Here is a 23,319-nt window from a genome sequence, read left to right as displayed (position 1 = left end):
TATTCACACTGTTGTGGTACCGACCAATGACAGCCTAAGTCATCGACGCCGACTCGTCCTTCTGAGCCTCCACGAACCCCTATACCTATCCCGGGATCCTCGAGGTGCGATGGGCACTCTAATCCCACTTCGGTGTCGATCCCATTGAGACCTAAGTTAAGGACGTGTCTGAAACCATCCCTTTCGACCTGGTCACTAAAAAGGACCAGAAATTTTGGGAGGTTTTAGGTCGAAATATCTTCCAAGAACCATATTGGTGTCACATATTGCAATTTACCAGCTATGTTTGACACAACACCAAGGGAACCTCTCTGCCATCCACATGAAATTTGAGCAACATGTGATTGCTTCGAAACATCTTTCCGTTGCCAGCAACAGGACTCCGTTCTAGATGGTTCCCTGGCTTACGGCCTCTGATTTACGGCCTGAAGTCCAAGACAATCTAGCTGATCTGCCATGCACCACAGATAATCTCTTCATGCACAAGCTCCAGCAGACAATGCTCAATTGCAAGACCGCCGAATAGCTCTCTACGTTTCTTGCAAATCCTCCCTCCTCGGCTAGAAAACCAGCGAAGAGGGATGCTAGAAGGACCTTTTACCGCTCATGCTCCCGCGTGAGACCAACTGGTATTCAGATCACACCAGCTCCGCCAGTTGGGCAGGCTCCTGGATTTTTCTACCTTGCCAGAGAACAGAATGGTCCACCTCACTGAGGACCAGGGCTCGGGATACAGTTCCCCGGACACAACAAGGCAGAGGTTTTTAATCCTGCTATTTCCTACTTTCAAAGAAAATAGGCGACCTCCGCCCATCCTGGAACTCAGAAGTCTCAATTTCTTCAGAAAGAAAAGTTCAGCATGGTGTCTCTCAGCACCAACAAGGGGGTTGCCTCTATTTTCTGGACTTTCTATACGCTTCATAGTGAGTCAATAACATTTTCAATACCAAGTTCTGCCATTCGAACTAGCTTCGACAACTTGTGTTTTTCACCAGATACCTAGCAGTGACTGCCGTTCATCTACAAAGAACAACAGCATTCACGCATTTCCTTTCCTGGATGACTTCCTAATAAGGAGTCAATCCAAACAAGGAGCTCCAAATTCTCTAAGACTCACTACCGTGTTTCCCCGAAAATAAGACAGTGTCTTATATTAATTTTTGCTACCAAAGATGCACTAGGCCTTATTTTCAGGGGATGTCTTATTTTTCCATGAAGAAGAATTCACATATATTGTTGAACAAAAAAATGAACATTTATTATATTCTGAATAGTTGTCTGGTTATGCTGGTTTGTGAAGACAACTAACTGTGAATCCTGCAGGGTAAAAAAATCACAGCTGCATGCTCTGGTGTTCTGTGTGATGGGCATGCTCCCAAATAAAAACTTTGCTAGGTCTTACTTTCGGGGGAGATCTTATTTTTGGGGAAACAGGGTATAAATCTAGAGCAGATCTGGGCACTACAGTCTCACAGACAACCGTGCAGACATCCTATCCCATTGTCCACATCTCTGCTTGCATGCAACATAGCCTCAGCCCATCAAATCTTTCAATGCTGGGCCACATGATTGGGATTGGGTCCAGCATCTCGGTATAACACCCTGTTTTCACCAAAATAGCCTGGAATTTAGTTATGTATACTACTGTAAAAAGCATTGACATATTTTAAAGCATTACTCCTTTTTTTTTTTTTTTGTCTAAAGGAAGTGCCAAGGCATGCCTTCAGGACATTACACTGAATGTTTTGAGGAGAGGAAGTCCCTGACACTCTTCTTACTGACGACACCCTGTCAGACCTCATGGTCATCAGCACACCAATGTATGCCTGTTGGGAGATGATCAGGTGTCTTAAAGTTTAAACAAGTGTAATTTGGATAATGAGTGTCAATTTAGAATAAAAGTTTTGTATTAATTTCAATAAATTAACTAGAAATTATAAATACATTCTATTATAAGACCACCATAAAGAGGGAGAACAAACATATATAATCTAACAATGTCCACACCAGTAAATCAATAAAGCCTAGACCAAAAAGAAATTAAATAAATCATTCATCTAATAATGACATTGAATCATACATTCTTCCCTTAGAATCCTCTTGGATCTTTTCAAAATTTAGAGAGCAGACTAGGATCAAAAATATATAGCCATTATGTTAATAGTAAATCTAGCATTTACATGAATAAATCAGAGAGAATGGGGCACCCAGTACAAGCACCAGAAGTTTTAAAGTGAAAATTCCAGTCTATGTGCCTTACAAAAAGCGAAATATAAATAAAAAAAATATCTGGAAAATATCATTTGTCTAAGAATTTTCTTATGTCTAGAGAAAACCGATTAAAAATCCAATCTCTATTTGATTCTAATAATAGTTACCATTAAAGTTGCTTTCCCTAATGATTCAGGCAATAAATCCTCCATAGACATTATCTGCTTACTATCTTTAATGACTGGAAATTCATTCTTCTTTTAAGATTCCTTTCTCCCTCTATTATGCAAGTAATGAGCAGAAACAATAGGTGGAAAAGCAGTCTCAAGGATTTCCAATACCACTTTTAAATAAATCAAATCAATACCAGAAGCATTAGCCATTGTTGGAAAATTGACCAAACGTAGATTTCTTTAAAACATTTTCTTTATTTTCCTATGAAGTATAATAAGAACATAAGTTGCCATGCTGGATCAGACCAAAGGTCCATCAAGCCCAGCATCCTGTTTCCAACAGAGGCCAAACTAGGCTACAAGAACCTGGCAAGTACCCAAACACTAAGTAGATCCCATGCTACTGATGCCAGTAATATCAGAGGCCATTCCCTAAGTCAGCTTGATTAATAGCAGTTAATGGACTTCTCCTCCAAGAACTTATCCAAACTTTTATTGAACCCAGCTACACTAACTGCACTAACCATATCGTCTAGCAACAAATTCCAGAGCTTAATTGTGTGTTGAGTGAAAAAGAATTTTCTCCAATTAGTCTTGCTAACTTCATGAGTGCCCCCTAGTCCTTCTATTATCCGAAAGTGTAAATAACCGATTCACATCTACTCGTTTAAGACCTCTCATGATTTTAAACATCTCTATCATATCCCCCCTCAGCCATCTCTTCTCCAAGCTGAGCAGTCCTGATCTCTTTAGACCTTCCTTATAGGGGAGCTGTTCAATCCCCTTTATCATTTTGGGCACCCTTCTCTGTACCTTCTCCATCGCAACTATATCTTTTTTGAGATGCGACGACCAGACTTGTACACAGTATTCAACGTACGGTGTCACCATGGAGTGATACAGAGGTATTATGACATTTTCTGTTTTATTCACCATTCCCTTTCTAATAATTCCCAACATTCTGTTTGCTTTTTTGACTGCCGCAGCACACTGAACTAACTATTTCAATGTGTTATCCACTATGACGCCTAGATCTTTCTTGGGTGAAGAAAGTTTGGTTTCAAGAGAGAATTCTTTTTTCCATTATTTATTCACAACAACCTTATATTTAACAATCCTTTCTTCAAGCTTTATAACCATTTCATGCTGAAGTTCAATTTTTGTCAATTCTAAAGCTTCAAGTCTACCAAAGGCTTATAGTAAAATGTCCAAAGTTTTCCCTTGAGATTTGATCGTGAGACAAAAAAGCTTCTGAATCTTCTAATTTTGTCCTAACAGTTTTTTTGTTGTTGTTGTTTTTTTGTTGTTTAACAAAACTTACAAAGTATTTTTCATGGTATTAGTACATACAGATGAAACAGACAGAGCAGATGTTTTCAATCTTTCCACAGAAAGAATATGGAGAATTAAGACTGAATCACCTCTATTTTCTCCTCCTGAAGAAACACAGAGTCCTTGATCTTCAGCCACACTCCAAAGTTTTCTATGAAAGCAGACCTGAGAAACATCAGTGACATCTTGGGGAAACTGCCAGCTGCTCTAAGGCTCCTCTCCTCACTGAATTCACAAGTATATGTTCAGGATCAGTAGTGATTGAAACAGCTTCTTTGAAACCCGATACTCTTCTTTTCTGCTAATTCTCCAGAAGCTGAAAGTAGCTTATCAGATTCGGAAGCAGATCAGCCATGGGATCAGAAAGAGACAGTGATGTTAATTATATCTGATTTGCCATACCTCTGGAGCCAAGAAACGAGGTAGTTTGCTTATAAATTTTAGAAGATTGTAAAATCTATGGACTAGGGGATCAATTGAGAAATGGATTTTAAAAGCTACAAAACTAAAAAGCCCCGACTCACTGGATGAAGACCCCCTTTAATTCCTCCTTCACTAAGAAAGAAATAATGGATATTTGGCGAGTCTCAACCAAGGGAGGAAAATACTTTCCTCTTAGCTGTAACCTCACAGAAAGAGAGAGAGATATGAGGAGAATTGGAAAAGGCTGTTTGATATAATGCTTCTGGCAGCAGCCATCTTGACTCTTTCCTGATAATGGTTGTCAGTTTAGAAATGTAATACTGAATAGTTGTAACTTGCAACTCTTTAAGTCGGACTTCTGTTTTTTAGACAATGCTCTTGACCTGACAATAGATGTGGGCAGTCTGTTCTTCAGAATTATTTTGAGGATTAGAGCCCAACTCCACACCTATCCAGGGCTCATTTTTATGGGTGAATTTTCAAAGATTTTTCAAACTTTGAGGCAGGGTTCAGTACAACATGCATAAAAACTCTCCAACATATGAATTGACAATAAAAACAGAATATTTAGACAAGCAAAAATAAATCTTCAAAATTGCAACAAAAATACACAAGACTGCATTTGAGTCACTAAACAAGGCTGAACAGAAGGAGCACGTTATATAAGAAGCTAAAAATGGAGAGAAAGAGCTGTTCAAAAATTGGATCATGCTGTTAAATTACAAACTTCAACAAAAAGAAAGATGTGGTTTGTGCACATAAAGTCTTTAGCATGATTCTGAGAGAAAGCAATGCTCATTTACCTCTTTTGGACTATGAGCCTGGGAAAATATTGGTCGAAAAATCAACTGATGAATTTGGAAGTCCGACACTACCTTAAGCAGAAAGTTGGAATGTGTGCAGAGTACCATATGATGAAACTTAGCATAAGGTGGATAAGTAGCCTTTATGTGGGCCAATTTCAAGAAGGCCCCAATTGTGCACAAACCTTGTCAAACATCCACATGCTTCTACACCTGCTAATCAACATGTGGAAATTAAATCTGACTTCGCTTTCGTCTGCAGTTTTTGATTGGTAGATCTAGGGAAAGCGGTAGATGGTGTAGGTCAACTGGTAGAGTTGTAAGTAACTGGTGCTTGGAAGTACGCTCCCTATCATCAAAACACATGCTAAAGAAGCCTGGCTCAGATTCTAAAATAGACAACTATTGCTCAGTCTGTAACCTTCCCTTGTCCAAAGTACTGGAAAAAGTGGATTACCTCTAACTTCTAGATTACCTAGAAGAATACATAATCTTGCATGAATGCCAGTCTGGCCTCGGAAAAGGCCATGGTACAGAATTTGCCTTGCTGGGCATTGCTAACTGTATCCATCTACATGCGGACCAAGGTGGTGACTTCTCCTTATCCTACTAGATTTTTAGCTGCATGACGCTGTTTTTCACCAGCTCTTGATTGTTGCGTCTGTCGGTCTCAGATGGCTTCGACCTCTGTGCCTCACTGTTCTTCATTTTCTCTCCTCAAGCCTTGGGAAGATGGCTGCTGCTGTGTCTTCATTCCACTCTCTCCGGCATCCCCGGAACGGCAACAGCGACGGTGTTCACAATGGATTTCCTGAGGGCCTCCTAGGGTGCGCGCACGCCACCCACGTCTTTATCCACATCATGGCGGGAACATTGGGGGCGTCCCCTCTGAATGACGTCACGCCATCTGGGCATTTAGCCTTCCCTTCGTTTGCTAACAAATCGAGTTAGCAAGGACTTGTCTCATACCGGTCTAAGCTGCTCTGCTGCTCCCAGTTGCCGCTGGAAGCTTTTTACCCTTCGGAGTCAACTCTAACCTGGGTACCTGCTCCTCGGGGACCCTTGTGCTTTCTTTCAGGTACCTATCTGGGATACCAGGTACTCACTCCTCGAGGGCCTGCTCTCCCTACCTTGGTGCCTACAGCTCTACTACTTCTGCCTGCCAGGATTATCATCAATACAGCTACCTACTTCAGTGAGTAACTTAACTTTCTCAGCTTGTGTCATCTATAGCTTCAGCGCTAGGAGTCTACATCCGGGCTCTCTCTTCCACTTTGCGCTGCTTACCATCTACACGAACGTGGGACTGGTCTCCTCTCCCGAGGGCCCCTGGACTACCTACTGGGATTACCTCACTGCTGCCACCCCTGAGCAGTACCACCAAGCTGTATAATAAATACAAATTCACTGTGTTTCCGTGTATTGAGTCTAGCCTAGTACTGCGGTTCCTCATGGGGCTCCTCCCCGTGGGAGTGGCCATCACCGCAGTACCCAAGAATCCACTCCAACACCTCAAAACGCTAACACTGATCTGATACTTAAAGAATATTGGCATTAGAAGCATGGGACCTAAAATGGTTTGAATCATTCTTATCCAGTATAACCCAACAAATTTTCCATTCCGAGTGATCTCGCCATTCCTCAGGGATCAATCTTCTCCCAGATCCTTTTCAGTATTTACATCTGCTTTATTTGTAGCTTCGTTCACTCTTTCAACATTGAATGTCATCTATTTGCTAAAAAATTGTGTGACTACACCATCACTCATCCATATATAATAAATTTAGACGCTCACTCTGCAATGTCCACGCAAATACATTTATCGTAGCATGACCATCATACTAGGCATCATCGAATTAACTTGCGCTTTTTTAAGACTCAGCCTTATTCTTAATCATAGGTCATTTACATGGAAAGTCCAACAAGTCGTTTTTTTTTTTTTTGTTTTTTTTTTGTTTTTAGAATTTTTTATGCTCTTAAAACTTCAAATAATGAAATGCTTAGCTAATGCTGTATCAATCTTTCAATTGAATTCATGACGGTCCATCATCTCCCAACAAAAACTGGTAACCCGACACGGGGCCGTGTTTTGGACTGCTGGTTCTTTTTGCTAGTCCTTTTTCAAGGGTAGTATTCCTGCGTCAAAAGAACTTATAGGTAACATCATTCGACAAAATTTCATATTACAACAACCAATTCATTATTCCCAGATCAACAGCACTACCAGGGTACTCACATAGATGTTTCAAACATGGCGGTCCGGTGTTTCGATTCAAATCATTGTTCTTATTTTCAGAAACCTCCGGAACTGACTTAAATACTATTGTAATGACGTCACTTGGTTGTTGTAATATGAAATTTTGTTCCTCTGATTAAGGACTTGAAGTTATATATCCTGGATTCCTTATGCTGTTCCAACTATAAATTTGAATGCCATTGTAAATTGTCTCTATTGTATTTTGTCTGTTTTTACATAAGAAAGTAAGATATGCCATACTAGGTCAGACCAAAGATCCATCAAGCCCAGTATCCTTTTTCCAACAGTGGCCAATCCAAGTCACAAGTACCTGGCAAGTACCCAAACATTCAATAGATTCCATGCTACTGATGCCTGCAACAAGCAGTGGCTGTTCCCTGTTGATTAATAGCAGTTTATGGACTTATTTATTTATTTAAGGTTTTTATATACCGGCATTCATGATAAAACCACATCATGCTGGTTTACATTAAAACAGTGGTGCATAAAAATAAAAAACAAACTGGAACTGTAGTGCGGAAGAAAGCAGTTACAAAAAACAGGGATGCTTAAACTGGGAGAGGAAGGAAAAAGAAAAGGTTAATAGCATTTTAAATATTTACAACAAACAGTTAAAAACTAAAAACAGTTAAACTAAACAGTTAAACTAAAAACAGTTAAAAACAGTTAAAAAAGACTTCTCCTCCACAAACTTATCCAAACCTTTTTTAAACCCTGCTGCATTAGCTGCCTTAACCACATCCTCTGGCAACGAATTCTATAACTTAATTGTACGTTGAGTGAAAAATAATTTTCTCAGATTTGTTTTAAATTGATTTGTTTAAATTTGGTTATAATCTGCCTTGAGGCCATTCTTGGAATATTAAATGTTTACACATTTTTCATAAGCAAGATATGTGCTGCATCTGCTTGCACACATTACAATTTTACTTGTAAAATATATGTACATATGTTATGCAATAGGTATACAAACTGTGGATACCTGTATAAACAATGCACGCTGAAGCATATGCAAACACTTTTGGGTAGAAATTCACAGTATTTTATAAACCAGAATGAGTCGCACAATTAATAAAATAAAGGCTTAACTTTAGGTACACCTATTTTTGCATATATGTGCTGAATTATGTACACTATTGAAAAACCCTCTAATTTTAGTTTCTCTTCATTCAGTTAAAAAAATAAAGTGGGGGGAGGGGGAGTCTGAACCCGTCAAAACAGTTCTTGCCTTATTGGTAAGTTATTGTTCTCTTATCTCTTTTGCTGCCCTTAGCTAGGGGATCTCATGTGTAGCAGTAGAATTGTTTGATTTCAGAGAAAATGAAGTTACTTACCTGTAATATGTTCTCTGAAGACACCATTTCGCCAGTGGCACAAACCCTCTTCTTTCCCCGTCAAAGGTTTTTTTTTTTTGTTTTGTTTTTTTAAACACTCCTAGTGAAAGCTTTTATATGGAACTAAGAGGAACCATGGGGCAATTGCAACACTTGAACTACCATGCATGAGCAGTGAAAAGTATTTGCCCTTTCTAGAAAGCTCTAGAAGAATATATCTATATGGTACTGAATGCTAAGCCATTGATAACTGGTGGACTTTTCATTGAAGTTCATCTGTTACAGGTAAGCAACTTTGCTTTGTCTTGCGTTAAAATTTGATATATGCTTTGGAATTTTACAGTTCAAAGATCTATGGAGATGGCAACTCTGTCCCAAGAATTGTGAAATTCCTTAAATCCATCAACCTCATTGAGCCATTGCAGAAGAAGTTTCAATTTCCTCCTGTGAAGGACAGCATTTCTCAGGATATTGATCACATTTTGGAAACCCAGAGTGCACTAGCTGTGGATCTTGGTGGGACAAACCTGAGGATAGCTCTTGTCAGCATGAAGGTAAATAAGTTGGACCTTTTTAAAAGAATAGTTGATTCTCTTTGTGGGCTTATTCCTAATCTAACATCAAGAATGAATTGGCTTTATGGCACTTAAGAGACAACAAAATTAGCCAACATGATTAAATATATCCAGTGAAATGTAAATACATGTATTTTAAGACCTATTTTCTTTCCCTTTTTTTTTTTACCTGTTATTTCCCTAGTTTTAGACTGCATTTATGACTATACCTGAAGCCTAAAATCTCTTAAGAAGAGATTTAAAAATTCCTACTCAAGCCAACCACATCTAAGTTCTATCCTCTTTTCCTTCCCCTTATATCACCTTTCCTCAAAAGCAAAATTATGGGCGTGGGAGGCAAGGAGCAAGATTGGTAACTGAGGTGGAGATTACTCCTCAGCACACAATCTCTCAGCCCTCCTTCGTCATTTTCTGTCTTATATCCTCATGGTCTATAGTTGCATGATGCTTTTCTTTACACCAATTTGTACAGCAAAGGAAAAATGTAGTTTTACCTGCTTATTTTCTTTTCATGAGTCTAATCAGACCAGTCCATCTGCATGGGTTATGCTCCCTTATCATAGAGAGACAGGTTTGCTGATCCCATGTAGGATCCTGTGCTGACCTCAGCCTTCTAGCTTTCTTCATATCAAGCTTAAAAGGAACTTACATCTCCTCTAACTCTGAGGCATCCAATGTATGAACTGAGAGATACCTCTCTGAAATTGGGGGGGAAATAAATTACTTGAACCAGACCAACTACAGCCAACTGCAATCATATAGTTTGTGTATAGGCTTAAAAGAAACATAACACAATTCTAGATCATAACAACAACAGCATCTGGGTTCTAGACTGGTCTGGCTGGGCTCAGTGAAATTAGTAGATCAGACTAAATTCCTTCTTCCTCTTCATCCTGCCAGCCCAGTCTAGACACCTGAGATGTATCCAAGCTATTCCTCAAACTGGGTGGGAACGTCTGGCTCCACTATCAGGATGGTCGAGCCAAAAGTATCACCTTCCCTCGCTTAAACATCCGGGCAGTAATGCTTCAAAAAAGAATGCAAAGAGGCCTAGGTAACCATTTTTTAAATCTCTTCTGTTGATCCTAACCAAAGCTCTGCGTAAGACCAGGCCTAAATAGTGGCAATGTATGCCGATCCTATCATTTCCTTAATCCACCTGGCTTTGGAAGCTTTCGACACTACTTCACCTTTCTGAAAACCACTAAAAAGAAGAAAGAGATGATCCAACTTCCAGAACTTCCAGAACTAAGACTAATCGGAGAAAATTATTTTTCACTCAACGCACAATAAAGCTCTGGAATTTGTTGCCAGAGGATGTGGTTAGTGCATTTAGTGTAGCTGGGTTCAAAAAAGGTTTGGATAAGTTCTTGGAGGAGAAGTCCATTAATGGCTATTAATCAATTTTACTTAGGGAATAGCCACTGCTATTCATTGAATCAGTAGCATGGGATCTTCTTAGTGTTTGGGTAATTGCCAGGTTCTTGTGGCCTGGTTTTGGCCTCTGTTGGAAACAGGATGCTGGGCTTGATGGACCCTTGGTCTGACCCAGCATGGCAATTTCTTATGTTCTTAACAAATTAGTCACCTTCAGATACCAGCAAAGTGCCCTATGAACATCCCACTGGTGAAGCTCTTTATAACCCTTCGCACAAGACTCTTTTTGAAGGAGGGCAGGAAAACCACCTGATTAAAGTGAAACTGAGACCACTTTAGGCAAGAATGAAGGAACAGAGTGGATAGATGTTGCCTCCTCCGAGAAACTCAAAGAGTTCCCTACAGGAAAGGGCCTTCAGATCAGAAAGTCATCTGGCTGAACAGATTGTCAGTAAAGACTGTTTTAAGTATTATATCCTTCAATTACCAGTATCTTGAAAGATGCTATACTCAAGGCTCTTAATACTAGATAGAGATCCAAATTCCCTCCTGACAAGGTGAATATACTTGACTTCTCTAAGAGAGTGCAACACATCCGGGTGGACTGCCAACGAGCCACTTAAAATGCATCTCCTATTACTGACAATAGGCTTTTTGTTTTCCTGTTCTTTTATTGATAATTTTGCAATATTTCAGTGGAGGACCTCCTTTTGAGAGAATTGACAATGTTTCATCCTGTCTTCTGAACTACCAGTCATTTCTAGTGTTGCAGCTTTTCCATCTATGGGCAATAGTCTTAGTCAGTGCAAGGATTTTTGATACTGCCAGCAATGTTGAGCTAATTCAAGATGCTGTGGCTTATGTATTGTGTGTTCTGTAGATGCACAATTTTCCAGTATGTCCGTCATTTTATGTCTTTGATTTTGTACCTATATCTTGAAACCCGCCTTTCTCTGAGGACAAGCAGGATGGAAGTCCTCACACATGGGTGACATCAGATAGAGCCCTGAAGCAGAAAACTTATGTCAAAGTTTCTAGAACTTTGACTAGGCACAATGAGCATGCCCTATACCATGTGTCCACGCAGGGTTCCACTTCAGTCTCTTCTTTTCCGTGGAGCTGTAAGCCTCACAGTCTGAGCTGATTTTGGCTGTTTGTGACCTACGGGCCGATACAGTAAAGTGCACTCCGGCGGAGCGCACTGTTAGACCCAGGAATGAAACATAGAAACAACGGCAGAAGAAGACCAAACGGTCCATCCAGTCTGCCCAGCAAGCTTTCACTTTTTTTTTTCCCCATACTTAACTGTTTCTCTTGTCCCTTGTAAGTGACTTTTTGTTCTATTTCCCTTCCACCCCGCCATCCCTTCCATCCCCGCCATTGATCTATTTCCCTTCCACCCCCGCCATCGATGTAGTTAGCAGTGCTGGAGCTGCATCTAAGTGAAGTATCTAGCTAATTGTTTAGGGGTAGTTACCGCCGTCATAGCAAGCTACTCCCATGCATGTTTATCCAGCCTGTGCAACTCAGTCCTTGTTAGTTGTTGTCCAAATATAAATCATCTTTACATCATTCCCCCCCCCTGCCATTGAAGCAGAGATCTTTTCATCATTCCCCCTGCCGTTGAAGCAGAGAAATATGCTGGATATCATTGAAAGTGAAGTATCAGGCTAATTTGGTTTGGGGTAGTAACCACCGTATCAAGCAAGCTACTCCCCTGCTTTTTTGTGGATGCAAATCCTTTTTTTTTTTCCCCATTTCCTCTTGCCGTTGAAGCATAGAGCAATGTTGGAGTCGTATTAACTGTGTGTATGTTTATTTAATTAGGGTATTAATCTCCAGGTAGTAGCCGTCATTCCCGCAAGCCACCCCCATGCCTCTTCACTTCATTCACATCCTCTATACTTTATGGATCCACAGTGTTTATCCCACGCCTCTTTGAAATCCTTCATAGTTTTGGTCTTCACCACTTCCTCCGGAAGGGCGTTCCAGGCATCCACCACCCTCTCCGTGAAGAAATACTTCCTGACATTGGTTCTGAGTCTTCCTCCCTGGAGTTTTAAATCGTGACCCCTGGTTCTGCTGATTTTTTTGCAACGGGAAAGGTTTGACCTTGTCTTTGGATCATTAAAACCTTTCAAGTATCTGAAAGTGTGTATCATATCACCTCTGGTCCTCCTTTCCTCCAGGGTGTACATATTTAGGTTCTTCAGTCTCCCCTCATAAGTCATTTGATGAAGACCCTCCACCTTTTTGGTCGCCCTTCTCTGTACTGCCTTCATCCTGTCTCTGTCCCTTCGGAGATACGGTCTCCAGAACTGAACACAGTACTCCAGGTGAGGCATCACCAAGGACCTGTACAAGGGGATAATCACATGCCTTTTCTTACTCGATATTCCTCTCTCTATGCAGCCCAGCATTCTTCTGGCTTTAGCTATGCTTTTCCCTCAGTTGATAATTTTGCAGTGAGCAAATGGAATGTTGATGCTGCCCTACACATTAGCAAGGCATGATGGATTTTCACTGTTGTATTGGTAATGAATGCAATTCTCAAAGGGTATCCTATATCAGGACAGTGCACACCCTGCGTCCCCACAGTATAAACGTTATCAAAGCAGAAAAATGTAACATGTAAACTCAACTAGAGAAAAGATCAAGCAAGTAAAATATTTAACATCCAAAATGTAACTGGAAAATTTGAAGAAATGTAAAGTAATCGCTCTTATATATTTAGTAGATACTTCCGGTGCCTTAGAGCTCTTATATGCTTAGTAGATACTTGCAGTGCCTTGTAAATTGGGCTATCTGTGAATGAAAAGGCTTCGAGAGGTTGTCGAAAAGAAAAGGTCAGATTCCCTCCAGTAAGGGTGGGAGTCTGGACTGATCCGTGGTACTACGAGAACGAAAATTAGCAGGTAAGGACCAATTTTCCTTTCTCTGTACATACCCGGATCAGTCCAGACAGTGGGATGTACCAAAGCTTCCCTAAGTAGGGTGGGACCAAGATAGTCCCGCTCGAAGCACCTGTCTGCAGAAGGAACCAAAAACTGGCGCCTGTACATCGAGGCGATAATGACGAGCAAAAGTATGAAGAGATTTCCAAGTAGCTACTCTGCATATCTCTTGCGGGGAGACCAACTGGTTCTCCGCCCAAAAGGTAGTCTGCGAACCTAGAGAATGGGCCTTTAAGCCCTCCGGGACCGGCTGGCCCTGACAAATATAAGCCGACGCAATCGCCTCCTTTAGCCAGCGAGTGATGGTAGCCTTTGAAGCTTTGTTCCCCTTATTGGGTCCACTCCATAAGTCAAAGAGGTGATCAGAGACTCTGAATTCGTTCGTGACTTCTAAGTATCGCAGCAGGACTCGTTTCACATCAAGGCGCCTTAGGTCTCCGCCCAATGTCCTCTCAGTGTCTTCTGTAGAAAAGGCAGGTAGTTCCACTGACTGATCTAAATGAAAAGAGGAAACGACCTTCGGTAAAAAGGAAGGTACAGTCTTGAGTGAAACCCCTGAATCAGAAAAACGAAGGAATGGCTCCCTGCAAGACAAGGCTTGGAGCTCGGACACTTTCCTGGCCGAGCAAATAGAGACTAGAAACACTGCCTTAAGAGTCAAGTCTTTGAGTGTGGCCCATTTGAGGGGTTGGAATGGCGCCACGCAGAGAATTCAAAGCACTAGATTAAAACTCCACGATGGACAAGTAGCCCGGACAGGTAGGTTCAGATGTTTCGCCCCCTTGAGGAACCTAATGACATTTGGGTGGGCCGCCATAGCGTAGCCATCGACCCGCCCTAAATGGGAGCCAAGAGCCGAAACTTGTACCCGCAGAGAATTGAAAGACAAACCTTTGGGTAGGCCATTCTGTAGAAAAGAGAGGACAATGGGACACTGGAGCCTTGCACGCCTGTATTCCTGAGTCCATACACATAGTCTCAAACACTCTCCAGACCTGTATGTAAGCAAGAGAGGTAGAAGACTTACACGCGTACAACAGAGTGGAAATAACCTCCTCCCTATAACCCTTCTTCCTCAGTCTCCGCCACTCAAAAGCCAGGCCTCGTGATCGAAAAATACTGGCCCTTGCCATAACAGGTTTGGGAGATGACCGAGATGAAGAGGACCATCCGTCGTGAGGTTCACTAGATCTGTGAACCATGGTCTTCGGGGCTATTCTGGCACCACGAGAATGAAAGGCCCCTTGTGAAGTTCTATTCTTATGAGCACCTTCCCCACCAGAGGCCAGGGTGGGAACATGTAGAGGCCAGGGTAGCACCAGAGCATCCACTCCTTTCGAGCCATGCTCCCTTCTGCGACTGAAGAATCTGGGAGCTTTTGCATTCCACAGAGTGGCCATTAGGTCTAAGTGGGGAAGGCCCCACTTGCGAATGAGAAGAGCCATCGCCTCCTTGGACAACTCTCACACTCTGGGGTCTAGGTGTTGATGAGTTAAGAAATCGGCTTAGACATTCTCCTTCTCGGCAATGTGCGAGGCTGCCAAACGAGCCAGTTGCCGTTCCGCCCAGGAGAACAACTTGCTTGCTTCTAAAGCTACCAGACGACTCCTGGTTCCACCATGGCGGTTGATGTTTGCTACTGTGGTGGCATTGTCTGAAAGAACCTGAACTGCTCGGTGACGGATCAAGGACAGGAACGTCTTCAGTACGAGTCGAACTGCTCGTGCTTCCAGGGGATTGATGTGCCAGTGAGTTTGAGCCGGGGACCACTGCCCTTGTGTAGACTGAGACTGGCAAACCACTCCCCAGCTGGAGAGGCTCGCATCTGTCCTAACAATGATCCACTGAGGGGTTTCCAGGTGCACCCCCTTCAGCATGTGGTCGAGCGACAGCCACCACTGAAGGCTGGAGATGGTAAAGTCTGATAGAGGTAACGGCATTTGAAATTCCTCAGAGACCTGCTTCCAGCGGGACAGTAAAGCTTTCTGTAAAGGACACATATGTGCGAAGGCCCATGGAATCAAATCTATAGTTGAAGTCATAGAGCCCAGGATCTGCAGGTAGTCCCAGGCTGTGGGCACGGAAAGAGATAACAGATGTTGAACTTGATCCATGAGCTTGAGCGCCCGGCCCTCCAGAAGGAAGACTTTCCCCGTGCGTGTGTCGAAGCGCGCTCCTAAGAACTCCAGGACTTGAGAAGGCTTGAGGTTGCTGTTGGCGTAATTGACTATCCAACCGAGGGAGCTGAGAAGCGACAAGACCTTGTTGACTGCCACTCTGCAGAGAATATCTGATTTTGCCTGAATGAGCCAGTCGTCCAGGTAAGGATGGACCAGTACGCTCTCCCGTCGGAGGGAGGCTGCCACCACCATCATTACCTTGGTAAACGTGCAGTGAGCAATGGCTAGGCCAAGCGGAAGCGCCCGAAACTGGTAATGATGCCCCAGGATGTTGAAGCGCAGGTACCTCTGATGTTCCATGCAGACCGGAATATGGAGATAAGCCTCTGTCAAGCTAGGAATTTGCCGGTGTGAACCGCCGCTATGACCGCCCGCAGGGTTTACATCCGAAAATGGGGGACCTTGAACGCTTTGACTTTCTTGAGGTCCAGAATTAGTTGAAAGGAACCTTCCTTTTTGGGAACCACGAAGTAAATGGAATAGTGGCCTAACCCCTGTTCCTTGAGGGGGACAGGCACGATGGCCCTGAGCTGCTGCAGCCTTTCCAGAGTTTGGCACACTACCCGCTGCTTCTGAGGGGGTCTGCAAGGAGAGATTAGTTAGTGGTCCAGAAGAGGATGAGCAAAATCTAAAGCGTAGCCTCGTTCTAATACTTCGAGGACCCACCGATCCGAAGTAATTTTGACCCATTCTTCATGATAAAGGGAGAGCCGGCCTCCTAAGTTGGGAATGGAGGAATGGGCCGGCCGCATCTCATTGAGAGGACTTTGGGACGGATCCTTGAGGGTTTCCAACCCGGAATGGTCATCTTCCACGAAAGGAATGAGACCAGGATTAAGATCTTGTGAAGGGATTTCTTTGTGGAGCCCCCAACAGCCTGTTGTACCTGCGCTGGCCCTGGAAATGAGAGCACAAAGGAAAAAAGGATCTGGATGGTTTAGGGCGATCCTCAGGTAGCTTATGAATCTTGTTGTCTCCTAAAGACTTGATAAGATGCTCCAGGTCCGCCCCGAAGAGAAATTTACCTTTGAAAGGGAGCGTGCCCAACTGTGATTTGGAGGAGGAGTCCGCTGCCCAATTCCGCAGCCAGAGGAGGCGTCTGGCCGAGACAGCTGATACCATGGATCTGGCTAGCTCCCTGAGGAGATCATAGAGGGCATCAGCACCATACGCAACTGCCGCTTCCAGACGGTTCCGCCTCTGCAGATGGGAGATCCTGGGTGCTGAGTAATTGTTGAACCCACCTAAGGCTTGCCCGCTGCTTGAGACTGCTATAGACCGTCGCTCGAACGCCAGGCACCAAGACTGCGGAAACCGAAGCATCCACTTTGGGGACCTTGAGCATCTCTAGGCATTGGTCTGGGAGGGGATAGAGCTTGTCCATAGCTCTGTCTTACCCGTAAGCCAGATTCAGGAGATTCCCATTCTCGGAGAAGTAACTGCATTAGCATAGGATGAAATGGAAACATACATGGGAGGGCTCTCAGTCCAGCCAGGACAGGGTCCACGTTATTGGAAACGGTGTACTTGTGGCCTCCTCCGGAGGAGCATCTATCCCCAGCTCGGCTAGAAAAGGGGATGAGCGGATCCAGCTCCTCCTGCTGGAACAAGCGCAGAACCCGTGGGTCGTCCCCCTCAACCGGCGAATTCTGATTCAAAGCATCTGCATCCGGGTCGGAGTCTGGAAGCTGAGGTGGAAGGTTAGAAGGAACTGGAGGATCCGGGACTCCCGGCATGGTCCGAACCCGAATCGCTCCCTGAGGAGCCCGAAGAGGGCCCCTCCCCGCTGGGTAAACAATGTGAGCAAACCCCTTTGCGGGAGAGCCGCAAAGCAGGCTCCCCGCATGCCACACAGAAAGGCGGTCGTGGCATAGCTGAGGTGGGGGGAGGTGAGGAACTGCCGCTGGGAGCAACAAATCCCTGCTGTGCCTGGTTGCGAGTGGGAGAAAGAGAAATTAAGCCTGTTCTCCGCTCCTTCCCCCAAAGGCTGCTGAAAATACATTTAAAACGATCCTCCTTTTTTTTTTTTTTTTTTTTTTTTTTTTTAAAGGGCAGAGGAAAGTTGAACCCTCTGTCAGTAATGTGACATCTCAGGGTCTGAACGGGAGAGGGACTGGGCCACCAGTATCATCCTGGAGCCAGGCAATGGATCACTGGGGAAGGGACCTAGGCTGAATTAATCAAGGGGAAAACCCCCCTTAGGTCCAAATAAGAGCGAGGAGACAGACTTCTGCTTCTCCTAAAAATGAAACTTTTTTTTTTAACTGGTTAAAATTATATTTGTTAAATACTTGCTTGATCCTAAAGAAAGATAGGATGAAAGAAGCAAGAACTTCCTCAAACAATGAAATTGGGTAAAAGACAGGGAACCGCAGGTTCAGCTATCTGCATCTGCTGGAGACAGAGAAATACTGAAGGGACACAGGGGGAGCACTGTCCTGATATAGGATACCCTTCAAGTTTTTCTCTGTCTCCATCTGCTGGAAAAGAGGCTCAACCCACTGTCTGGACTGATCTGGGTATGTGCAGGGAAATAAAATATATCCCTAGTGCTGTTTTCCTAATGGTTGAATATAGATTTTAAATAGCACCAGAGATAAAGCTGACCCCTGCAGCACCCTCTGAATCCATGACTTTCCAGGAGGAACATTTATCTCTCATCTGAACTTGCTGTGTCCTCATGTAAAAGAATGATATTAACCAGTCTTAACACCGTAGTACAGACTCCAAAGGAGTGAAATTGCTTAATATCTTAAGGCATAGTGTGTCGAACGCTGAGGAGACATCTAATTGCACAAGCACTACTGGTGTTTCTTTATCAATATGGCATAGTAATGTGTCCAACAGATAAATTAAGGCTTGGTGCCATGTACCTTTCTAAAATCAAACTGGTATGGATCAAAAAAGGTTGTGCTCAGTCAAAAATTGTTCTAACTGCTAAAAAAACACACTTTTCATAAAACTTGCTCAAAGAAGATAAATTGTAATCAGGCGATAATTTGAAAGAGCATCAGCTGGTAGTACCAGATATTTTTGCACAGGCCATGCTGTTGCCTGTTTTAATTTTTCTGGAGTGTACCATTTACCAGGGATTTGTTTATAATACCTGCTAGGGCTCCATACATTTTATCTCCTAGCCCACAAAGCCAAAATGGGAATGGTTAGATTTTAACTGAGGTATGATTACTGGTATCTTAGTCTGGGAGATTAATTCAAACTCTGGCCAAAGTATAGACACATCCTCCACTACTATGTAATCTGCAACATTAATGTCAGAAAAAGGGACTTATAAGCTTGTCCACTTTATAATTAAAGTGGTCCAATAAAAAAAATTCAAAGTCAATAGGTGGAACTAATTTCACCTCTGGCTATTTCTTTACTGTCAAAAATAACTCCCTGGGATAATTAAATGAACATTTTAATCAGATTTGTATAAAACTCTTTTCGAATTTGCTGCACTACTTATAATTCCTAAGTGAAACAAATAATTGTTTTATGATGGCAGAATGAAGTTTGTCATTTTCTCTCTGGGCTGCTATCTTTCCAGGATTAACTCCTGAGTGAACAAAAGTACAGAGTGCCTAGTATTTTGAGCAGATATTAATCATAGTGGAGTACACAATCATGCCTCACCTACAGGCCGATACAGTAAAGCGCGGCCACGGTTACCCTGTTTTTAACCCACTTTGTACACACATTTTGGACGCGTATCTCTAACCCGCGATTCAGTATCCGGTTTTACGCGTCCTTACCGCTTACTGAAATTGACGTGTATCCCTTTCCGCCCGCCGCATGTATATGATATGTTAATGATCGGATTAGCTATTCCCTCCGATACAGTAACGTGCGCCCAGATTATCGCCTTCTCAACCAGCTATTTTGCCGCGTCTTTAACCTGAAAATTTACCGCCTACCCTGACCCTGGCATTAGTGTGGCGTTAGTGTGGTGAACTTAGCCGCCCAGTCCCAAACCAACCCAATCCACAGAAAAAAATGCGAACTTAGCCGCCCAGTCCCAAACCAACCCAATCCACAGAAAAAAATTCTTCTCGCACACAAGGGGGAAAAAAGTAACCCAACCTGGCACCACCGCGCTTAACCTCAGAGTACTTCGGTTCCGTAGGGAAGAATGGACACCGTTTCTGGGGGCTCCTCTGGCTTTCTCGTGGGTCTGGGCTCCTTGTCGCCGTTGACTTGCAGTGAGCACAAGCTCCTGTATTAGGGCCTATCCCTACACACCCAATGCTGTGACCTCGGACGTCCAGCCGGGTGCTCAGGTCACGGCGTGCGTTCATGCACCTTCCCGCTGCCTTGAGCGCCCAACTTGGACGTCCAGGCGGGCACTCAAGGCAGCGGGAAGGTGCATGAATGCACGCCGTGACCTGAGCGCCTGGCTAGACGTCCGAGGTCACAGCGTGCATTCATACGCCTTCCCGCTACCTTGAGCACCTGACATGGACGTCCAGGCGGGCGCTCAAGGCAGTGGGAAGATGCATGAATGCACGCCGCGCCCTGACCGGCTACGACAGCGGCAGCAAACCTGTACAGAAAGGCGCACCCCAGCGCTAGAAACCGAGACGGAGTCCTCGAAGCTGGAAGCATCGAATCCGCGAGTCCCAGCCCGGATTGTCCCGCTCAGCCGAAAGAAAAAGCTGGGATCGGGAGCCGTCCTGGCCCGGACGCCAGGTGCAGCTGCCACGTTAGCACGAACCCTACTGGAGATCGGGCTGGTGGGAGCAAGTGAGGAATTTGCAGCTTACCTGATTAGAGGCAAAAGGGACGCTCCTGCGGAGTTGGACTGTGGATCTGGGCAGAAGCGGCCCTGCAGGCAGCGGGAAGGTGCATGAATGCATGCCGCGACCTGAGCGCCTGGTTGGACGTCCAAGGTCATGGCGTGTGTTCATGCACCTTCCCGCTGCCTTGAGCGCCCGCCTGGACGTCCAAGTTGGGCGCTCAAGGCAGTGGGAAGGTGCATGAACGCACGCCGCGCCCTGACCGGCTACGACAGCGGCAGCAAACCCAGCAGCAACCGGTACAGCGGCATCGGCATGGGCTTCAACCAGCGGCACGTTGGCCCTCGCTCCAGCTACTTGGACTCGCGCTACGGGGCCCCGGGCGACCCTGAGGCTGACGGCGCCGGCCCACCGCAGGCTAGTCCACGCTCCAGCCTGTGCGGTCAGTCCCTGGAACTGGAGAAGGAGCTGGTGCTGCACATGAAGAAAGAGTATTTTGGTGAGTAGCTAGTGTGTGGTACTTGCTTCAGTGCCGACAGACGTTCATGGGCCTTCCCCCTGCCTTGAGCGCCCAGGCTGGACGTCCAAGCTGCGACCTCGGACTTCCGGCTTGGACGTCCAGCCGGGCGCTCAAGGCAGCGGGGTCCGTAGGAGAACCATCCACTTTCCTGGTAGAATGACATTTCAAATGACATTTGAAATGACAGGTACCAGCACACTCAGGATACTGTATAGGCACTGTATACCGCTCTATACAGTAAAATGGATTGCGCACGCCTACTGCTTCATGGACACGCTTTGGACGCTGCTTGCATTTGCATCTCATTTGAATACTGTATCGGGCGGTATGTGAACCAAATTGTGCGCGCGGCAAAAGAGGGTGCGCCCGGTACTGCCGCACTCTTTCTTACGCATCCTTACTGTATCGGCCTGCTAGTGAGCTAGGACATCAACCGCCTCAGATTAGATGACTCATCTTATGACTCATGGTTAAATTCCAGTTGCCCTGAAATTTATCTAAATCCACTTTGAGAGTATTAATTTTAAAACTCTTCTGCAAACTCACAGGTTATATATTTATCTTCAAAGAAAACAGAATTAAAGCATGATTAGACCAATTTCTAGAAGTAAGCAAGTTTGCTTACCATAAACTGAGTTATCCATAGGCAAGAGGATGAATTAGCCATGACAGATGGGTAATGTAATTTGGTGCGGAACGGACCCTTCTCTCTATCTTAGTAAAGCACTGCTACTGAACATGCGTGATAGTTCCCATGTGGGTGCTGCCTCGTAAACCCCTTAGTCAATTTTAGAACTTAGCTCTAGCTAGATAGTAGACTCTCCAGGGAGGTGGGTGCATATTAACTACGGCTAATACATCTCCTGCTGTCTATGGAGAACCCAGTTTTTGGTAAGCAGACTTGATTTCTCTGTCAAAAAGCAGAACTGAATTAGCCATGACACGTTGGGAGTCTGTATTAGTGTGTAATTATTTTGTTTTTTTTGAGAGAAAAATATTGTCTTATAGTTTTATGTCACTAAGAAACAGTTTTTTGCTTCATGCTTACAAAGTCAGTATGCACCAGGCAGTCACCCTCCCTCTCCTCTTGCTTCTGCTAGAAGCAGCCCATGGACCCTTTCACATAGATTCCCTGCCTTCTGCCCCCTTCTAACCTGAAGCTGTATGTTTTAAGGCCACGAGCAGTGCTGAGCACAGAATGGCAAAAAAACAAAAAGCATAAGATCAGTAACTTGGCAAGTCTTCAGAAGTTATATACAAAGAGAATTGTTCTAAGCAAGCCAAGGATATACTATACAGATACAAAGTAGGAGGGGGAAGATTGCTAGACAAGAGCTGAACAGAGAAAAATTCAGTGTCTCCTGTATTGTATTGCTGTTTGTTTTATAATATGTCTCAGGTGTTCTCATAAGCACCTGTTTTGGTCACTGTCTATGTACAAGTAAAATTGCTGTCATGTATGTAATGAATAATTATTTTTAAGTATGTTTTATGCTGTACATTGTCTAGGTTTTTTAGGCAATTAAAAAATTTAATTTAAGAAAAAAGATAGTTTCCTGTTGCTAGCAGGGCTGAATTAGCCATGCTGTCATGGGAACTGTCTTTCAGGCTCGGGAGGCGGAGCTTCAAAGTGGTGTCAGAGCTTTGCTCTGAGGTTGCGCGTGAGTTCCTGCGCCGGAAACCAGATTCTCCTCAGTCTGTTTTTTCTGTGCGCGGGATCGCACACGGAGCTTCAGATCTCCTCAGTGTTAGTTAAAAAAAAAAAAAAAAGATATATAATAAGGAGGAGGAAAAGAACACCGAAAGGACATGCCGAGACCGTGTGTGGGTCCAGACCATCAGCAGGAGTCCTACCCCCACTGCGGCTGCATTTCCCTGAGGGCCCAGCGCCAGAGGGCTGACAAGATCCAGGCCCTGAGACAACATTCTGGAATGGGCGAACCACCATTTGATTCGGTTGCAAGCCACGTGCCTAGCCGGCGTGGCCAACATTCGAGCAGACAAACTAAGTCGCGTATTTCATCCACACGAATGGTCCCTCAATCACAGAGTGGCGCAGACTATCTTTATGAGATGGGGAAGGCTGTCCATCGACCTTTTCGCCACAAAGTTCAACAGAAAAGTAGCTCGATTCTGCTCCATTTGACTCAGCCAACACAGGACAGACAGGACACTTTTCTCATTCCATGGACGGAGACACTACTATATGCGTTTCCTCCAATTCCACTAATTACAAAAACTATACAGAAATGCATACAGGATGCAGTGCAACTGATTCTCATTGTGCCAGCCTGGCCACTGCAGCTATGGTACACACACCTCCTACAGTTGTCCATAGAAACACCGATTCGGTTACCGAACCAAGAAGATCTCCTATCACAAGAGGAGGGAACCCTCCTCCACCCAATGCACTCCTCCCTCCACCTGACTGCATGGAGTTTGAGCAG

The 23,319-nt window shown here is 44.1% G+C and overlaps 1 protein-coding gene across 3 annotated transcripts in view; it reads left to right on the top strand.

Annotated features, from left to right (window-relative positions):
• GNE (glucosamine (UDP-N-acetyl)-2-epimerase/N-acetylmannosamine kinase) overlaps window positions 1-23,319 on the top strand; it is a 320,201-nt gene that overhangs the window by 232,139 nt on the left and 64,743 nt on the right. For all 3 annotated transcript variants that reach the window (XM_029602629.1, XM_029602641.1, XM_029602639.1), the window contains one exon: window positions 8,877-9,087. In XM_029602629.1, coding sequence (XP_029458489.1) covers window positions 8,877-9,087 — 211 coding nt within the window. The remainder of the gene's footprint in view (window positions 1-8,876; window positions 9,088-23,319) is intronic.

This window comes from Rhinatrema bivittatum, chromosome 1 (genome assembly GCF_901001135.1).
Source record: "Rhinatrema bivittatum chromosome 1, aRhiBiv1.1, whole genome shotgun sequence".
NCBI classification, from domain to species: domain Eukaryota; kingdom Metazoa; phylum Chordata; class Amphibia; order Gymnophiona; family Rhinatrematidae; genus Rhinatrema; species Rhinatrema bivittatum.
This window is presented reverse-complemented; position numbering and strand designations above follow the sequence as displayed.